This window comes from Lepus europaeus, chromosome 12 (assembly GCF_033115175.1).
Source record: "Lepus europaeus isolate LE1 chromosome 12, mLepTim1.pri, whole genome shotgun sequence".
NCBI classification, from domain to species: Eukaryota; Metazoa; Chordata; class Mammalia; order Lagomorpha; family Leporidae; genus Lepus; species Lepus europaeus.
In genome coordinates, this window is record NC_084838.1 from 71,154,910 (window position 1) to 71,174,602 (window position 19,693).

General features: G+C 44.7%; 1 protein-coding gene across 5 annotated transcripts in view; it reads left to right on the forward strand.

Annotated features, from left to right (window-relative positions):
* The window catches only part of GLIS3 (GLIS family zinc finger 3), a 483,088-nt gene extending 465,300 nt beyond the window's left edge, over positions 1–17,788 (forward strand). For all 5 annotated transcript variants that reach the window (XM_062208328.1, XM_062208326.1, XM_062208330.1 and 2 more), the window contains 2 exons: positions 13,885–14,067; positions 14,901–17,788. In XM_062208328.1, the coding sequence (XP_062064312.1) occupies positions 13,885–14,067; positions 14,901–15,037 (320 nt within the window). In that variant the 3' untranslated portion in view covers positions 15,038–17,788. The remainder of the gene's footprint in view (positions 1–13,884; positions 14,068–14,900) is intronic.
* The last annotated feature ends 1,905 nt before the right edge of the window (positions 17,789–19,693 follow it).

Sequence of the window (19,693 nt, forward strand, 5' to 3'; positions counted from 1 at the left end):
GCTCACTTGGCTAATCCTCTGCCTGCAGTGCCAGCACCCCAGGTTCTAGTCCTGGTTGGGGCGCCAGATTCTGTCCCGGTTGCTCCTCTTCCAGTTCAGCTCTCCGCTGTGGCCCAGGAAGGCAGTGGAGGATGGCCCAAGTGCTTGGGCCCTGCACCCACATGGGAGACCAGGAGAAGCACCTGGCTCCTGGCTTCTGGCTTCTGGCGCAGTGCGCCAGCCGTAGCAGCCATTTGGGGGGTGAACCAATGGAAGGAAAACCTTTCTCTCTGTCTCTCTTTCTCACTGCCTAACTCTGCCTGTCAAAAAGAAAAAGATAAATTCATTTTGGTGGAAAAACTTTTGAAAATCATGCATGGTTTTTCATAGTACACATTTCTTATGAACTTTTTGAAGAGCTCTCATATATGGATATGCCTTTATCTACATACATATGAATCTCTTTGCACACTTTCACAGGAAGTATTTCTAAAAGAGAAATTGTTAAGTTAATTGGTACATATATTTTCAGGTTGGATAAGTACTGCGACATCCTAGTATTTTTTAAAAAACGAAGGTTGTACTAATTTGAACTCTCACTAGCAGCACAGAATCACACCTGTTTCCTCACACTGAATGTGAACATTTTCATTGTTGGCAGTTTGTATACCCAAGATTGGTGACTTGTTTTAATGTTTCCTTTAGTTACTGTGATTGACTATCTTGTCACATTCTCACTCAACACTAAAGACAGTTTTTAATAATAATGAAGACTAAGTAAGAGGAGCTACAACTTGGGTTTTTATTGTCTTTGTTAAGTAGTTTATCTGTTCTTTCACTCTGACAGTCATATTGTATTGCTTCCAGTATGCAGTTCATTTTCTTAACTGCAACTCAGAAATTTATTGAAGAGAAAGAAAAATCCTGAAAAATCTCCATTTCATTGACTATTAATGCTTCTCTGTCAGTTAACTTAAAAATACCTATAGAAGTATATTTAATCAAAGTTATTATAGATTTAGTATTTTTCTTCTGTTGAGTTAGTAACAGAAACACAAATGTTCTGTCTTATGTGTGAATCTTATGAAGTTTACTCTCTAGTGAAAGAATGTCTTAAAATCCATTAAATATTTTCTAATAGCTCTATTTTAGGGGCTGTTCTGTTGGACTCTTCAGAGCTAAACATGTTAGTGACTGTCCTGTAATTCTTGTATTTTTAACTGGAATTTTCTGTGTGAATATGATAATAATTGATGATTTAAAAGAATAATTGTAAATAGCTATTGGCACAGCTTCCTTAAAAATAAAGAGGAAAATACACATCATCAACATATGAGTAATTGGTAGTATGGCCACTGTGTTAATCAAACAGAACAATAAGGATGATAAAACACTAGGACTGGCTTGATCTGTCTCCATTTAGATCATCTTGGCTCAACACCATGTTGCAAAACAAACCCAGCTCCCTTAGAATTTCTTACTGGTTTACTTAAAATTGTGAGTGCTCTTTATGATTACAGGAATTTGCCCCCACTAACCAGACTGTTCTGACTAACCCCTTCATTTCATTCTTTTGCAAGGTCTTTGAGAACAAGATCTTATAAGATGCAAGCCTATTGAAGTAAAAACATTCAGGCATTTTTCTAGATCACTTAAGTGTGACCACTAACCCCTCCCTTTGTACATTCCTTTACCAAGCCCAGCCTTATATCACACAACCCAAAGCAAGTTCTTAAATTCCCTTGTCATTGGGGCCAAATGATCCTGGGAGTTTGAATTAGCAAAGTAATTATACACAGTTCTTTGTACCTGTGCATCTGGGCTGATGCAGCATTTTTCACATGGAATCATGTCGTCTGTTTGGTCCCTGTAGCACTTGGGACATTTTGATGTACCTAATGCATACTTAAAAATCAGGAGTTTAAGGTGCAGTGGAGTGAGTTAAGCAGGAAAGAAAACACCCTATGTACTAGCCACAGTCATCAGAATAGGACCCTCGCATGGCAGTGGGAGGACATCTGTCTGTCAGGAGAGGTGGAGCAGGCAGGACAGATCACAAATGGGGTTGTCCACATTAGCAGTTAGCATACACAGGGTCTAACAAGTTAAAAAGCCTAATTTCCCGATGGCCAGATGGAAGGAGTTGTCAGGGATTTGGGGATTCAGTAACATTTGTCGGGTTTCACAAGTACTGTGTCTACTCCAGCTCAAATCCACTTATATAGATTTCTGTACTCTTTTATTTCCAGTTCAGATTTAATCTCCACATAATATTCTAGACCATAGATTGGGAGGAAGCCTTGGCTATGAGGCAGAGGTTCGGGGAAGCAATAATCAAGTCATTGAATCACTGGCAAGCGTGAGCGGGGCCCACTCAGAGGAGAGTGCTGGAAACTCGTGTCATCGCAGACTTCAGAGAAGCCAGCAGTCACATCTTTAGTAGAAGAGTGGATGCGATGTGGAAATTTGGTTACAGCTGGACAGCAGAAGTCAAGGCCACAAGATGAGCATAGGGTCATCAGTGTGACCAAGGTAATGAGCCATTCAAATGAGGTCCATGATTTCACCTTAACCAAGACCTTACATAGGAGACAAAGTCACTAGGGGAGAGAGCCTGGAGAGCCGTCTTGATCCATTCCCACAGAGGGTGAATTCCATGGCCACAAAGTCATGATAGATCTGTGATCATCACTTTATCTTCAAGGCCACAAGGCCCAGTGTAAAGGACCAGGGACCAACCTAAGGGGCAATTTGCCCATGCAAAGAGCTCTGCTCCCCCATTTCAAGTTAAAGCTGAGCCGTTTTGTTTTTCTAGTGGAGTTTTATTTGGAGAACATTTGGGTGTCTGTAAATCATCTAAGGATGCCCTAAGAGCCTCTCAAACTTTAGTGTAAGAAGTACTCTGCTAAACTCATAGACTTCCAGGCTCTTCAGCAGAGTGTTATGGTCTGCCATAGCACTCAGGAATGTGTGGGTGCAACATATCTACCCAGGTGGAGCTTTGGCTGGTGGCACCCACTTTTAGCATCATTGATTTCCAGGAGCATAAGGGGAAAAAAAGAAATGTCACACTGTGTCCCATAAATATGTATAATCGTTGTTAATAACATACTTTAATAAAAATAAATTTTTGAAAGTCATTGGCCTATAGGGCCAATGCTCCCTTGAATGATCCCTCAGTCAGAGATGATGCAGTCACAGGTTTGCCTGTGACTAAGGAGGTAAATACTTTCCAGCTTCCTTCTCCTCTGCCTCCTGGGAAAGTCCTGTAAGCACAGAATGACTTAAAATGTATCAAGAACCAGGGGCCAGTGCTGTGGCACAGAGGGTTAATGCCCTGGCCTGCAGCGCCAGCATCCCACTTGGGCGCCAATGCGAGTCTTGGCTATACCACTTCAATCCAACTCCCTGCTAATGTGCCTGGGAAAGCAGCTAAGAATGGCCCAAGTCCTTGGGCCCCTGGACCTACATGGAAGAACTGGAAAAAGCTCCTGGAACCTGGCTTCAGATCGGCTCAGCTCGGCCATTTGGGGAGTGAACCAGTAGCTGGAAGACCTCTGTATGTGTGTGTGTGTGTGTGTACCTCTGTCTATAACTTTCAAATAAATTTTACAAAAATTAAAATTAAAATCTTAAAAAAAATGTGTCAAGAATCAGTCTGGACCTCAGGGGAGACTGAAGGGATGGGATGCAGAGATTCCTTTTCACATCCCTTTAACTGTCTTTTTGAAATCTCAGCAGACCTTTCCTACAGCAAAGCTTTCTTGGAAAGACAAGAGCAGGTAGAATTGAATCTTCACTTTGCCATGTTTCCCTGGTTCTGCTTTATATCCAAGTATCTCTGCGTCAGAAGGTTGCTTGTGAGCTCTAGGGAAAGGAACCTGAGAAAACCATGGCAGATTTATCTCTACACTCAGAGGATGAAAGCAATGTTGGGTGTGTAATGAGACAGTAGGAACAAAGATTTTCAGTGAATTTTACTATTGGCCAAATATGTTCACACTTACTATTTCATTTGGTGCTTATAGCCACCCAGTGGAGGTACATATGCTGGCCACAAGTGGTTCCTGCCTGAGAAAAATTTTCAACACATTGTTAATGACCTTGACCATTGGGACGGATTGCCTCTCACTACCCTTGGGTACAGGATGTTAGATCCTCCATGCTTCATTGGTGTCTGACTTGTATCCAGGAGATTTGAATCCTAGGGGGTAGTCAGAAGGTGATGGAGGGAGGGTGGCAACTCTTAGGCACCTGGGCACTGAATTCCTTTCATTTGTGCCCTGTGCTCTTTTCCCTTCCTACTTTGAGGATTCTGCTGCCACAGGAGAATAAAGTAGAGAATGAAAGACTCAGAAAAGGGTATGTTTTTCTCCAGGCCACATAACCAGTAAAGGAAAGTTGGCTTTCAAATCCATCTCACACTCCTCAGGTCTTCTGAGTTTTGATGGCCTCTATTATCAAATGCTTTCTCAACATCAGGATTCACTGAACCATTTTATTGTATGTATCCACACGTGGAAATCACTTAGACACATTGCAATTGGTTTACTTTGGCAGCTTATTATTAGGAGAATTTGGAAGCCATAGGCCACCTTGCACTAGGATTTGGGGTGGTTTGGGAGTATTGAAATGAAAATTGATTACTTTCAGCAGCATGCTCTAGCCATTTCCATTCAATATCTAAGCCCTTTGTACACAGAGGTAACAGACCCCTCTGCCTCTTTCCTTTCACCTGCCCCTGGAGATAAGGAGACAAGTCCTAGGGCCAGTATATGGCTCATGGTGACCAGTGGAGTCCCCAGCTTGCTGCAGGCCAGGCGAGGGGCCCTGAGGGGACAGTGAAAGAGTGTTCAGAGACTGTCTCCCTGTGGACTGTGGGCTGGCAGCAGGAACTGTGGATGGCCCCTCCCTCTCGGAACCAGGTGCGCTTTTTTCACTGGAAGCCCCAGTGCTGCATGCCATCTGTCCCACAGCAAGCAGACCAGACAGTTGCTCCAGCAGTCAGCTTTGGCTCCTCTGTCATGGGAGGTCCTTCAATAGGAATGTACGCAAGTGGGATTTTAAGGGTTATTATTGCCATTATTTTCTTCTCTCTTAGTAGTTGCTTAAATGTCAGTTGTAAATAGCTCGAGTGCTTTGCAAGCTGGTTCAATTCTCAGCCTGAAGAAAAATCTGTCTCCCTAACACAGTCTGTAAGCTGTTCCTGCAGCTTTCCCATTTATAGACTCTATTAAAATGAAGAGTCAGTGTCTCCACCTCTTCCAGGAAGGAAGCTTAGTAGAGTTCTAACTCAGATGAAGTCTTGGATGATGCTGATGGTCAAGACCAGGGGCCGGGTGGGTGTTTGGCCTAGTGATTGACTCTGTGTGGGACTCTGACATCCCATATCAGAACACCTGATTAGAGTCCCAGCTCCACTCCGGCTTCCAGCTTCCTGCTAATGTGCACTTGGAGGCAGCAGGAGATGAATCAAGCATTTGGGTCCCTGTCACCTAAGTGGGAGACCTGGGTTGAATTCCTGGCCTCTAGATTCAGCTCCTGTGTCAGCCCTGGGTGTTGTGAACATTTGAGGAGTGATCCGGTTGATGGGAGCACACTGTCTCACTCTCTGCCTCTCAAATATGTGCATACAAATAGGGATTTTTGAAAAAGAAAAGACCAGGAGTCAAAGCAAAAATAATAGCCCAGTTGTGACAATTTCACTTTTGAGGGCAGCATCCTTTTATACTTAAGGGTGGTGGGTTATATGAGAAAAATTGCTTAAGAACTGAGTGTGTGTTAAATAGAACTTCTAAATATTTCTAAGGTTATTTCATGATAACATAACTGCTACTATTTTCTTAGGGCCCTCTGTGTACCAGGGACTACACTCAATGCTTTTACAAACATTGTCATATCTAAAATTTTATACAACCCTATAAAACAGGTATTATTTTCAAAGAAAATGAGGTGCAAGAAATAAAATCATTTATCATATAACCCAGTTGGCTAATAGGTCAAATGTGCTTCAAACTCAGATCCAAGTTGTTCACTGGAAAGTGGCTGAATCAGATAATTAGCCCTAAGAAATTTCTGAAATGTCTCTGTTTCAACTCTTTAGAGTTTTTAGAATTTTTCAGTGATTAGGTCATTTGATCATTTTTACTACTTAATTCAACACTTCCCCCCTTAAGGAGAAAGACTGTACTTTGTAAAATGTTTATCTAGGTATGAAGAAGTTTGCCTGTGATCTTGCAGCAAGATTTTATGTAGATCAGTTCTATTCCTGAGCCCATGCGCCAGAAGTCTATATCAATTGTGTCCTAAAAAGGCCAAAATGTAAGTTCTACTTGTGAAATTGGTAGCTCTGAGAATCTGGATAGTAGTTCAACTTCTCAATTTCTTTGTAAACTGGGGACATTACTGCGAAATTAAAGTAGTAATTGTTGGAAGAATGAACGATTTCTATGTAAAACACCTGGGACAATGGTGACCTCTGAGGGGCTGCTGTAGCATTGACCAAAACATCCTATGAAAATGTTAAAGCAGGGGGAATAGCAATGGAAAAACTCTATTAGGGAAGCTGGTTAGGGCGCCCTAGCCCCACATTCCATCCCTGAGTCTGGCTCCTGAGTCTCCAAGTCTGGCACCTGATTTCCAGTTTTCTAAATGCAGACCCAGGGAGCAAACAGTGATGATTCAAGTAGTTGGGTCCCTGCCACCCACTTGGGAGACCCAGCTTGAGTTCTGGCTGCAGCACAGACCAGACCTGTCCATTACAAGCATCTGGGGAGTGACCTAGCAGACCTAGCAAATGGAAACAATCTCAATCTCTCTCTCTGTCTCTCTGTCTCTCTGTCTCTCTCTCTCTCTCTCTCCCTCCCCCCTCCCTCTCTCCCTCCCTCCTTCTCTCTCTCCTTTGAGTATTTTTTAATTAAAAAAACTTGTGATTTAGATTTTATGATCACAGTTTTCATTCTACTGCCCATTTGTTATAAAATGAATGCTAGATATGTGAATAACTCCAACTGTCTGGATATTTAGAGATACTGAAATGGCTGAATAAATTTTTCCACTTTTATTTGGGATCATGTAAACAAAGTTATCAGTGATAAAGGCGGGGTATTTAACAGTTCCTCTACTTCCATTTCTTTGTCAGTAAAATGGAAACATTTGTTTGAATGACCTACTTAAAAGATGGTAATGTCAGGCACATAAGAAGGACCACCTGAGGGGTCCTATTGCTATGCCACTGCGCTTTTTTTTTTTTTTTTTTTTTTTTTTTTTTGACAGGCAGAGTTAGGCAGTGAGAGAGAGAGAGAGACAGAGAGAAAGGTCTTCCTTTTCCATTGGTTCACCCCCCAAATGGCCGCGACAGCCCGTGCGCTGCTGCCGGCTCATGATCCGAAGCCAGGAGCCAGGCGCCTCCTCCTGGTCTCCCATGCGGGTGCAGGGCCCAAGCACTTAGGCCATCCTCCACTGCCTTCCCAGGCCACAGCAGAGAGCTGGACTGGAAGAGGGGCAACCAGGACAGAATCTGGCGCCCCAACCGGGACTAGAACCCCGGGTGCCGGCGCCGAAGGTGGAGGATTAGCCAAGTGAGCCGCGGCACCGGCCTCTGAGTCGGCTTTGAACACACAGAATATGGCCGAGAAGATGTGGCGTCAACGACTACATTCTGTGTCCTTTAGGAACCTCACCAGAGACTTACCAATGTTCTTCCTCATTGATTTCTGCCACAGATCACATAAGGTGCCCAGAGGGGGCAGGTCAGCGTTCCCCAGAGAGTAGGGGACTCCTCAAAGCCTCCGAGAACAAGAGCCCTGAGGAGGCTAAGGAAGCCTGCCTGCATCCATGCCCTTCTCTGTCTGTCTCTGGAGCTCTGGTTGGAGCTCATTTACTCATCACTGGGGCTCACCCATGTCCCTGCATATGCAGCATTTGTATGACGGAGGCCAAAAACCCTACACTTCCTAAAGTAACCCACAAAATTATAGCCTCTGTGGAAAAATAATACGAGTTGTAAAGCTCATAAATATACATCCTTCCTTCCACTTGGCTGGCAAACAGCTTCACCACCAAGAAACTGAGGGGCTGCCAACACCGCCTCTGCCTCTGATATCTGCTCATTCTCCTTCCACCATTCAGCATCACTTGGGAAAAGCCCGGGCTGGGCCTCAGCAGAGACATGGGGTAGCCTCCTGATTACACCTGCCGTGGCGGGACAGGTAGAGGAAACCATACCCAAAACCTATTCTCCACTGCTGTTCTTTCTTCCTATCTTGAATGCATTCCAGAGACAAGAATCACATCTCTATATATCTGTTACAGAAAATGTTCTCTCTGTTGTCATATATGATATAAAATTATATTACTTGATTTCTCAATTATATGTCTGTTTTCTTTCACCTCCATTAAAATGTTTGGCTTACACTAAAATGTGAAGGCATGAAGTATGTTTTATTTGTCACCTTGTCATTACCCTTAAGTAAATGCTTAGTGAAATGTTTTTGAATGAATGAAAGTATAGAAATGAAAAGCTTGCATTATTAGAAGAATGGGAAAGGAAAATTGAAAAGTAACATGGAGCATGAACTAAGTGCTAGGCACACGCTCAACACTTTACACTGATGGCCCCTATCACTCCTCTTTCATCTTTGTGGCTACATTACCAGTGTTTGCTATTGAGACTGCCATTTTAAAAAAATAAAATAGCAGCAAAGGCGAGCACACCCAATTAGTCAGTGTTTCTCCTTAAAAAGTCAAAGGAATAATTGACTCCTGAGGTTTGGGGAGTAACCGAAAAACTTAAGTACTTGGCCTAGATCCGTGGATTGCTATGTTGGATCTCATGGAAATTGAAGGGTTTCCCCATATGAAGATATTGAAGGGTCTTGGGAGCAATTGCCCTCAGCATTGTCCAGAGGAGTCTCACAGAGGACCGTACCAAGCCTGAGTAGGCCACTCTCTGATTGGAGGAGTGGTTCTGGGGCAATCTTCTGATGTTAGAGAGGGGTTACTGCTCCCACATATGGGCTCTCTGGATCTGTGTGTTGTCATCATGATCCAGGCTGAGCCCACAGCAGGGAAGGGTCAGTCTTGATTCTGAAGCTCATCCGTCTAGCATGTTCTCCTGGTGCCTACAGTTTGGTGGTAGCTCCTCAGACTCATCTTAAAGGAAGCTAAGAACTTGGTTTTGCAAAGCCATCTACTACATAAACAACCTACTAAGTGCACAGATCATGTGTTAGCATCCTGATAAGGTACAGGCAGATGGTGTTAATCATCCATAGCAAGTCCCACCTCTGCTCCCCATCCAGCTTCTGGCTCATGCAGCTGGGAGGCAGCAGATGATGGCCCAAGTCCTTGGGTTCCTGCCACTCATCTGAGAGATCTAGATGGAATTCCTGAGTCCTTGCTTTGGCCAGGCCCAACCCCAGCTGTTGGAGGCATTCTGGGGGTGAAGTAGCAGATGGAAGATCTCTAGGGGCTGGCTCTATGGCATAGCAGGTAAAGCCGCTGCCTGCAGTGCTGGCATCCCATATGGGCACCGGTTTGAGTCCCAGCTGCTCCACTTCCAATCCAGCTCTCTGCTGTGGCCTGGGAAAGCAGTGGAAGATGGCCCAAGTCCTTGGGCCCCTGTACCCATGTGGGAAACCCAGAAGAAGCTCCTGGTTCCTGGCTTCAGATTGACGAAGCTCCACCATGGTGGCCATCTGGGGAGTGAACCAGCAAATGGAAGACTCCCCCCCCCCCCCCCCGCCTCTGCCTCTCTGTAACTCTGCCTTTCAAATAAATTTTTAAAAAAGGAAAGAAAATCTCCATCCATGCATACACACAGCTAAGTAGAGCTTTCTCTGTTGACACCTCATTCTACCACTGTGAGGTGTAAACAATGGAGACACTCCTTGCCTGTTGCTACTGCCAATGCAGATAGTAACCTAGGTCCTCACTCTGAAGCACATAAATGGTGACATGCATCCTACATGCTTCCAGAAGGGAAAACAGGTTCTCCAGGGAGATTGATATGCTTTAGCAGGTTAGCCATAAAAATACTCAATCTCTTGAGGGTTGAAAGTGGGTGACCACTGCTTATTCACTGATATGTTTGATTCTTTGGTTCTTCTTCCAAAGATTGAGTGGTATATTTGAAAAGAAAAGAATAGATGTAATAAAGAGTCTAATATACTACTTCCTATCTTGAAGACCAAGAGCTTAAAAATCATTTATGCAGCTTTTATTTAAATTCTTAGTGGGTTATATGTTTTTCTTTCAGGAATCTAATCAAAAACATTCCTGAAACCAACTGTGCTAAACCTGGGAATTCAAATTGTCCTAGAACTGTTCTGTCTCGTGCAGTATCCATGAGCCACGTGTGGCTATTTGATGAATTAATCAAAGTTGAATAAAATTAAGTCAGTTTCTCAGGGGCACTATCCACATTTCAAGTGCTCAGTAATCACACCAAGCTGTTGTATTGGACAGCACAGATAAAGAACACTTCAGTCATCACGGAATAGTTCAATGGGACAGCACTGCCCTAGAGAATGCCCTTCTATTATCACATCTGGTCATGCAATTCCCTTTTCTGCTAGCTTCCCCCACCCCCTTCCACTTTGGGAAGGAAATCCACACCCAGCGTCATGAGGCTGCCTTATTATCGTCCACAGCAAGAGTGACTGTGAACTCCTGATCTAACCCTATCATAGTCATCAGTGCCCTCATGTAGCTGAGTAAAGAAAAAGGCTTTTAAGAATTAATGATATGTGAAGAAACTCCTCGGTTACATAAGGAAAGAAAACAGGTTATAAGACTTTAGTTTTGTGTGTGTGTGTGTGTCTGATCATTTCTGAATCATGGAAGTAACTTTTCCTGTTTATAAATAGTGTACATTTTCTAGTAGATATAATTAGCCCCAAATATTCTCATAATTGGAAAAATCATTTGTAGAGGGAAATTGTTTTTAGGAGAAAAAAAAAAAAAAACTTCCCCAAACTGAAAATTTGGAGTGGCTCTTCTTGACTTTCCAGAGCTACAGTTTTGAGTTGTTATGTGCAGATTCCTGCCCTCTTGCATTCTTGGAGGTAAAACAACTTCTGCCGTGGAAGCGGGGTGACCTTATAACTAAATGCAGCCACTAACATTTCTTGCCCATTTATATATTCATGTGTGTAGTCTTATGCTACATGTAGTATTCTCTCTCCAAACTATATTATCAACTCTCAAGGACAAAGTTTTGTCTTTATTTCTTTGATCTCTCCAACAACATCCTAACTAGCGCTTCATCCTAACTAGCACTTGGTGGCCATTATTGACTGACTGACAGGTTGGCTGACCTTGCCATTGCTCTTAGGTTTTATGTCCGTGAAATGTGTTCACATTTTGCTTTGGGTCCGAGAAGTGTTTTTTCCAAATGTACCACATGGAAATCCAACCCCTGGAATACAGAAGCCATTCATCAGAAATTGAGTTTGGCTTTCCCTGGGTGTGTGTGTGTGTGTTGTAAGATCTTAATGGCATTTTTAAATTTTTTCATTAGTTTTATGGAAATGTTAAAACTCTGATTTGAGTGACCACAGCCATCCACACGGGCGCATTTGGCATCTCTAGTAACCGGCTACTTGGAGGGAGGGATTTAATAAAGAGGATTTTCTTCTCTTGAGTTGGCTGTTAGAGTGATAAAACATGCTTGCGAGACCATTCTGGTTTTGACAGTTTCTTGTGGTAGCCAAGATACCCAAAGGCAGAAATTAGAGTCTGCTCCACCCCCCTCGCTCAGATCCAGACTGGGAGCGGGCGCCCAGAATGTTGGGTTTAATAGTGAGCTTCACCAAGTGTATTTTACCACTTTACAAACTTTCATATTTAGGCACATTACAACATCCAATATAGATTGAAGCCATGTGACGTTTCTGCTCTTTTTGAAAAAAACAGACGAGAAAATAGGAACGGGGGAATGAAGTGGTTTTCACAACACGCCAGTGAAGTCTCTGTCATTGTCCCTGAATGATTAATGTCTCTATTTGGGGAGTTGTAGGAATTTAGTGAAAAATGTCTTCTTTTGGAAGACCATATTACACTGAGGAGTGCTGTCAGGGAATTTATGGGTGACGCATGTGAGCAGAGCTGGCAGAGGTATAGATAGCAACTATTGTCTGTCCGCGCAGAATGAAGGCATACATTCTAACAGACTAACTACGGTGGCTCCTGGTGATGTTTCTCTCCTGATATTCATGCCCTGTTTATATGTGTCCGGCTGCCATGGACCCAAACTCAGAATCAGTCCCAGGAACTGCTTAAACATACAACTTCACTTTCCAGATTCCTTGAAACTTCCCCAACTTGTTGCTATTTTGAGCTCCCACTGGGGTAAATGAAGAAAACCGGATGTGTCAGTTAGTGTAGGATCTCAACACCATGCACAAGAGGTATACAGCTCAAATCTCCAGAGGGCCAAGAATATTTCAGAATATTTCACCTGGAAGCTGGGGCTGTGCCACATGCCTCCTACTGTGTCAGAACAGTAGGAGGTTATTGTTGAAGGATTTACATATTGCCTTACTTAAAGTATTATTTCTGTCAATAGATTCTATTTATTTTTAGAAATACATTATTGTTACAACTTTTACTTATTTAACACACATATTTTATAGAAATGATACCATTAAAGTATTAGTTTCATAATTATGCTATCACAGTGTATTATATGATATGTAAATATTGACTCATTGAATCTTCATAAGAACTTAATGAGATATAGCTATTAACATTACACCTATTTTATAAATTAGAAAACCAAGGTACCAGGAAGTTAATTAAACAATATTATAAAATCATATTGTCAGTTAGTAGTTAGTTGAACCTACTCTGCCTCCAGAGTACCTTTCAGAAAAACATAAAGGCAAAAACAAACAAACAAACAAGTACACAAAGACAACCAGGGGTTTGGTGTCTTAGCCATCTTTATCCTACGTATGGATTTCCACATAATTGGGCTTAGTCTTTACATTCAATTTCTTATCTTGCTCTTTTTAACTGAACTGTATTATGGTGTTTCTGTGTTGTTAAAAGCTCTTGAGTTCTCTTCTTAATGGCTGCTTAATGTTTCCATCACTTAGTGCCGCACTTGTGGTCATCCGTTTGGCATTCTGCAATTCTTACCAGCTATGAAAACAGACTACAGTGTAGAACTAAAGAAGCTGAGAAAGAAAAAGCATTCCCAAATCGGTGGGAGGACTTGGGGTAGGAATGTCCCCTGCTTGCTCCATATTTTCCAGGACTCTTTGCAGAGTACAGAGAAAAGAGGAAGCCCATCTGCTCAGGTACTAGAGCACTAAGTAAAAGCATATTAAGCCCCTCGCTTTGGAAATTTCTTGAAGGTAAATGCATTCCAAATGTTTGTTTGGAAGACTTTATAGGCAGCCTTGAAAGCTAAGGTGGGGAGCTGGCACTGTGGTGCATTGGATAAAACCACCGCCTGCAATGCTAGCATCCCGGATGGACACCGGCTTGTGTCCTGGCTGCTCCACTTCCGATCCAGTTTCTTACTAATGTGCATGGTAAAGCAATGTAAGGTGGCCCAAGTATTTGTTCTCCTGCCTTTCACAAGACTATGATGGAATTCCTGTCTCCTGGCTTCAGCCTGGTTCAGCCCTGGCTGCTGTGGCCTTTGGGGAGGGAACCAGTGGATGGAAGATCTCTCTCTCTCTCTCTCTCTCTCTCTCTCTCTCTCTGCCTCTCCCTCTCTCTGTAAGTCTGCCTTTCAAATAAGCAAACAAATCTTTAAACACACACACACACACACACACCTTGACTGTTGAAGGCATCTATTGTAGGAAGCCAGGCTGAGTGTGCTTCTGGCTGGGTTGAACAGTCTTCGGAAGCTGTGCTGGGAAGGAGCTCAGTGCTGTGCTTGCATTTCAGGGTTTTACGGGCAGCTGCAGACCTTCTGCCCTCCACATTACCCCGACTCCCAGAGGACCGGGCCGCCCGTCAGCTCCTGCAGTGTGGTGCCTTCCTTCGAGGACTGCCTGGTCCCCACGTCCATGGGCCAGGCTGGCTTTGATGTTTTCCACAGAGCCTTCTCAACTCACTCGGGCATTACAGGTGTGTGGGGTGACTGTGACGTAGGAGAGACCAGGTGGGTTTCCAGTGACTGGTCTACATGAGACTGGACCCAGCACAAGCCTATGCCAAATCCTCTTGAACGACCCCCGAAATGTCCTTGGTCACCCTCCCCCCTAGCCCGGCCCACCTCCACCACCCTAGTTCAAGTGCTGATGCTCCCAGTCTGTGGTAGTAACCTTCCACCAAGTCTCCCTGAGTCCTCCTCTCCTGTCTCCCTTTTTGCCCTCCATTCGAGCATGAGCATTGCCTTCTAACAGTGGAAGATGACCCGTGTCCCTCTCTTGCTCAGACACCTGAAGGCCAGTTGCAAGGCCTTCAGGACCCCTGCTGGTTAGGTCTCATCCAACTCCCCAGAGCTGCTGCTGCCCACACACATTTTTCCCTCCAGAGTCTTCACATGAGCTGTAACAGGGCCCCCACCTCCCACCCCCCATCCCCACCCCCACTCCTGGCTCTGCTTCCTCCTGAACTATTCTGCCCCTCATCCTCCCTCTGTGACAATTCTCTCTCGTGACAACTGCACTTTGACATCACGTTCATCGAGAGGCCACACTCCCCCTTCCCCAGGACACTTTTCTGCTTTTCTTTTCCTCCCGCTGAGCCTGGAGTGTGCACACTGAGTCACATTTGAGCCAGCCGCCGGCAAGCCAGCCTGCTCCCAGACTGAGGGCCCTGAGGGATGAGGCCAGAGAGGCAGCCCGCATAGCCCCCTGGGGGGTCTTTGGAGAACTGCATCACTGCCGGGCACCCACTGTGGGCGTGGCGTGGCTGTCCTTAGTGACGTTACTGACGTCCTGTGCTTTCCCTTGCAGTGTATGATTTGCCATCGGCTTCCTCGGGCCTCTTTGGGGAGTCGCTTCGCAGCGGGCCTGAAGATGCCACATTCTTGCAAATCAGCGCTGTGGACCGGTGTCCTAGCCAGCTCTCCTCTGTCTACACCGAAGGCTAGAAGCTCCCCTGGCCTCTGCTGCACATCCAGAACCTTCTCGCAGCTCGCCATCTGGTGTCTTCACTCTTTCATGGGCTACGCAAGAAAGGACGCCAGGTAGATCAGTGGAAGCTGCAGGGCCGCTGGATGGGCAGAGCCGGCCTCGCAGGAATGTTTCCAGTTGTTCCATGCTCTCTGGGTTTGCGGGGCCCATTGACCAGCACAACTGTTTTTGCAAAGGGAATTCAGAGTCTCACTCTGCTGGATACCTGTTACTTCCTGGCGGTCAACTGGCCGAGGACACAGAGGAGTTGATGTGCACGTGAATGTGTAGTTTGGGGATGACACCTGCTGCTAGCTCTCCGGAGGGAGGGACAACCAGAGGCAGTGACCAGAGGCAGAGGGAGCTGCCTCAGCTGCTCTCCCTCCCTGCTGGGCCACGCAAAGCCAGGCATGACAAGGGAACTGCGTGGCCTAAGCTTGGTGTGGTCTTGACTCTTGGGAACTCCCTGGGTTTCCGTCTCCTCCCAGATACTCCAATGCTAACCAGTTGCTTCTCCTTGTTTCTCCAACAGTGAAATATTTTATATTCCAGCAACCTAGCGTTGTTTTTGCATCTTAAAGACGTATTTACATCTATTTTAAATGGAATATATATGTATATGTATACATATATATGTATATGTATGTATATGTAGGAGTCTGTTCTTTGGTTGGAAATCATTGTTACTTTAATCACCTCAGCTACATGCATTTTGCCACAGCTGTCACTCTGCCTGGCTCTAACCCTGGAATGTTACCATGGCAGTTAGCAGAGGCCACATGAGGGAACCTCCATGGGTTAGCTGTTGAGCAGCCCCACTTGGAAGACCTTATTGTAAAGAAAAGGTCATTTAACTGTTCCAGTCATGGCCTCCACGCTGCTGCTCTACCTGAGAGGTGCCTACATGTGTGAGAACAGGGCCACACACTCGGTCATGGCCTAGGTTCCCTGAGAAGATGAAACTCGGGATGCCTGACAGCCACGCACTTTGCACAGCCTCTGCTCGCCTCCTCCAGGAGGTCCCATCTGCCCCTCTTGTTGCACTCATCTCACCCTCTCCCTGACCGTGGTGCAGACACACTCGCCACCACCACGGCCTGACCATCACCTCTTGGGAAGGTAGAGGGGACAGTCACGAAAGGTAGGCAATATAAAACAACCCTTCTGCTGAAACTCTGATTTGAAGGCCTGGAATATTCCCACAGCACTTGGCCATTTTCTGTGAACCCTACATAAGGAGTCACCCTCTATGACACCTTTACAAATCTATGAGCATAGGCTATAAAAATTGGCCAAACCCTAAAGACCTGGCAAACTCTGACATTCTGGTGCCATCACATTTGAGGATTTCTTTTCTGTCTTTGAAAAGGTGTTTTCTGAACAACAGTGAAACAATACTAATTGTCAAGCTGAGATACTTACAAACTTCAGTAAGACAAAGAGCTTGATGTGAGACTTGGGATCCTGGGACAGGTCGTGTCCCCGACAGGTCCTTCTAGTCTGGCTCACAATCGATAGTGTTCTACTCGATCCCAGAGTTCATTCAGTAGAATGCGATGGATAGAGAACCAAGTGTTTGTTTCATTCTTACTGTCTGCTTGGTCAGTCTAGTTTCTCTAACTAGTGGGCTGTGTTCTGAGAAAAGCTATCCTGCAAAAGAAGTAAGTTACCCACTGGACGAAAATCTCAGCTTTTCCAAAGCAGGCACATGAAGCTTTGGGGACAAGTGAGCTCTCAGGCCACATGTAACATAGCAGGGTTCCCGCAGCATCTGTGGGTTGTGTCCCTCGGCCTAAGCAGGGTCTTGTGTGTGCTAGCCCCACCTGAGTCAGTACAGTAGCATGCCTCCATTGTCCTCTGCCACGCTCCAGAAAGAAGGGAAAACTCTGGAATCTTCAGAGAGACCACATCTGTCTGTCCTTAAATATTAAAGCCTTGAGGAGGAACTCAAAATACATTTCATTTTTGTGATGAGGAGGAAAAAAAAAGATGAAAAGGCTAGGTTACTAGTGCTGCTGATGTTGTCTGCCTTACCTCGTGGCTTTATATCATTTCCAATAGGAAGGATAAAGGAGGACAAAGCAAGAAACAACCTCAGGAGACATGGATGTCATCTCCCCCTTAGTGAGGGAGGAGATGCATCTGTGCCAGCTGTGGCCTCCTGGTGCTCCTGCCCCTGTCTTGCCTCACCTGGGCTGGAGGGACCAAGGACAGGCCATGCAGGAGCAGCAGCAGCACCTGCAGAGCATCCTCCCTCAGCAGGATCCAGGCCCAGCCCCTGCAGGAGCTTCCAGAAGTTGCCCCGTGCACCTCCTCACCAGCCCTTCTGTGTTTCCTGATACCTCCAGGTTTGAGATTAGAGACCCAGGGCAGCACACGTCGAGGTTCCCTCCAGACTGCACATTCTCCTTACATTCCAGTACCTCTCCCCCCCGGCCTTAACCGTTGTGCCTTGCTTGCTTTTGCACAGTGAAAGATTTGTATATGCTCTCATCATTATTTTGGAAACAGTAAAGATAGAAACTTCAACAAAATCTTTCCCTTCCATTTCCTGTCCTGTTTCATCTCGATAGGTAACTGTTCTTGTAAACATCTGGATAGAGATCATCATTGCCCTTGTGTCAAAAAACCAAACCAAACCAAACCAAAGACTGGTGCTTGTGAAAACACACACAGCCCAAAGCCAATTATCCTATTACTTAAAAAAAAAAAAAAACAGTATGTCTAGAGACATCTCATTTGCTCCATTGTCTTAATTCCCTAAAGGAACTACATCAAAATGTCAGTTGTAATTTAGCCTCTGATCAGCTGTTAAATATTATTTAAATTATTTAGTGGTCTTATGGGGGTATCTGCCTTTCCTTGTACCTCCCCCAGATTACAGAGATCCTAAAATGGAAAAGTGGTCTTTAGGAGATCACAGCGTGGTTTCCACTGATAGCAGAATATTGGTTTTGTTCTGTGGTTTTCAGATTGCCAGCTGTCGCCTGCTGTGGTGCACATACCAGTCTTGAACAGGGATGACTAACTGTTCCACTCCCCCATCCGAGAACCTTGACTTTCCAGGTGCCTTGAAGTATTGGGAATGGTGACTGTAAATGTTCAGTTTAATTATTTAGTATTTTATTTGACTGTTTTGACCATGTCATTTTATAGCAGCATTTTCTAAACAGCACTTTTTGTTGGTAATAAGGAATTTCTGCAGTTACATTTTTTTTTCTTTTTTGCCATGGATAAAGCAAAAAAAAAAAAAAAAAAACACTCATTGGAGAAATTGCGAGTGTAAAAAAGAGATTTATTTTGTATAGACAGCAAAGCATCCTGTGTAATGTTGCTGACATAAAGCACTTTGGGGGGAAAAGTGGAAATCTGTTTTCCATAAATCACACAGATTCTTGTACATAGTTCTATACACTCACGTAGAGAAATGAACTGCATATATCATACTGGATATGGGGCCGATTTTACTCTAGAGGCACATCTGGTACTTATTGTCATAAATCTTTTAAAGAATTAGGTACACTTTTTTCTATTAATATGTATAGTTTTGTGATTTGTCACAGTTATGTTTCATATAATCATAAGTTATTTTGTCTTGTTTCATGAAGTCCTTTTTTTATGTCAAAAGTAAAATGAAGGGATTGTGCACTTCATATAGGAAAAAACTGGAAATCGGCATAAAAACGCAATGGCCAGGCCCATTGTTTGTTTGTTTGTTTTATGATTTTGTTTTGTTTTGCCATCAGCCTCCTGTGTACTGGGGATGGTAATTATAATTAAACGCAGATTGGGGGGTGGGGAGTCTCCAAGGCCAGCTTTAAAAGGCCGCTTTGCTTTGGGCCAGAGCTGCAGCCTGGATTTAATTATAGATATGAGGACGAAATGGCAGTAAAAATGAATGTCCCCCTGAATCCTTTACATGTTGGGAGTGTCCATAAATAAAACATGAAGTTTTATTTCATCAGATTTAATTAAAGCTTTTATACATGTTTTATTGGTTATTCTATTAATCCACTTCACAAACTGGAGAAATGTGTGCTCAGGCTTGGGGTTTACTTGTGCCTTTTCAGTGTGAGCGCTACATCATGCTTCAGAAATGCCTCCCATGCTTGGTGCCCCCAGGTGCTGGGCTCCAGTGGGCCATGGGGGCGGGGCCTCTGCAGCCCTGTTTTCCTGAGACCCTGCAGAGAAAGGCGCAAGCATCGCTCCCTGAGGCCTGATTCCCTGACCTTTGCCGTCCACTGATCGCCTGGAGGGGAACAGGGCAGTGACCCCCCTCCCTGCGTCCCCCCAGTTCTGTCCACTCTGCAGGCATCAGAAGGCCATCTGAGGAGCTCTCGACCTCGGCTCCCATCCCTGGGCAAGAGCATGGTCAGGATATTCGCCCACCTGGCCCAACTGCAGGCCAAGCCCGTGAAGCTGAGGATGCCACAGGTCAAGGATCCTCCTTCGCAATCTGCACTTGCTGCACTTCAAGACCTGAGAAAGGTTTCAAGGGGAGACACCAAGCAGAGGTGACAGTGTACCTTCTCTGGCTGCTCAAGGTCAGAGCAGACAGACTATTTGGTTCAAGGTTGTGAAAGTGGGAATAAGCTGAGAAGACCCAGCTCCTCAGATCCCTAAAAGGGGGCCCC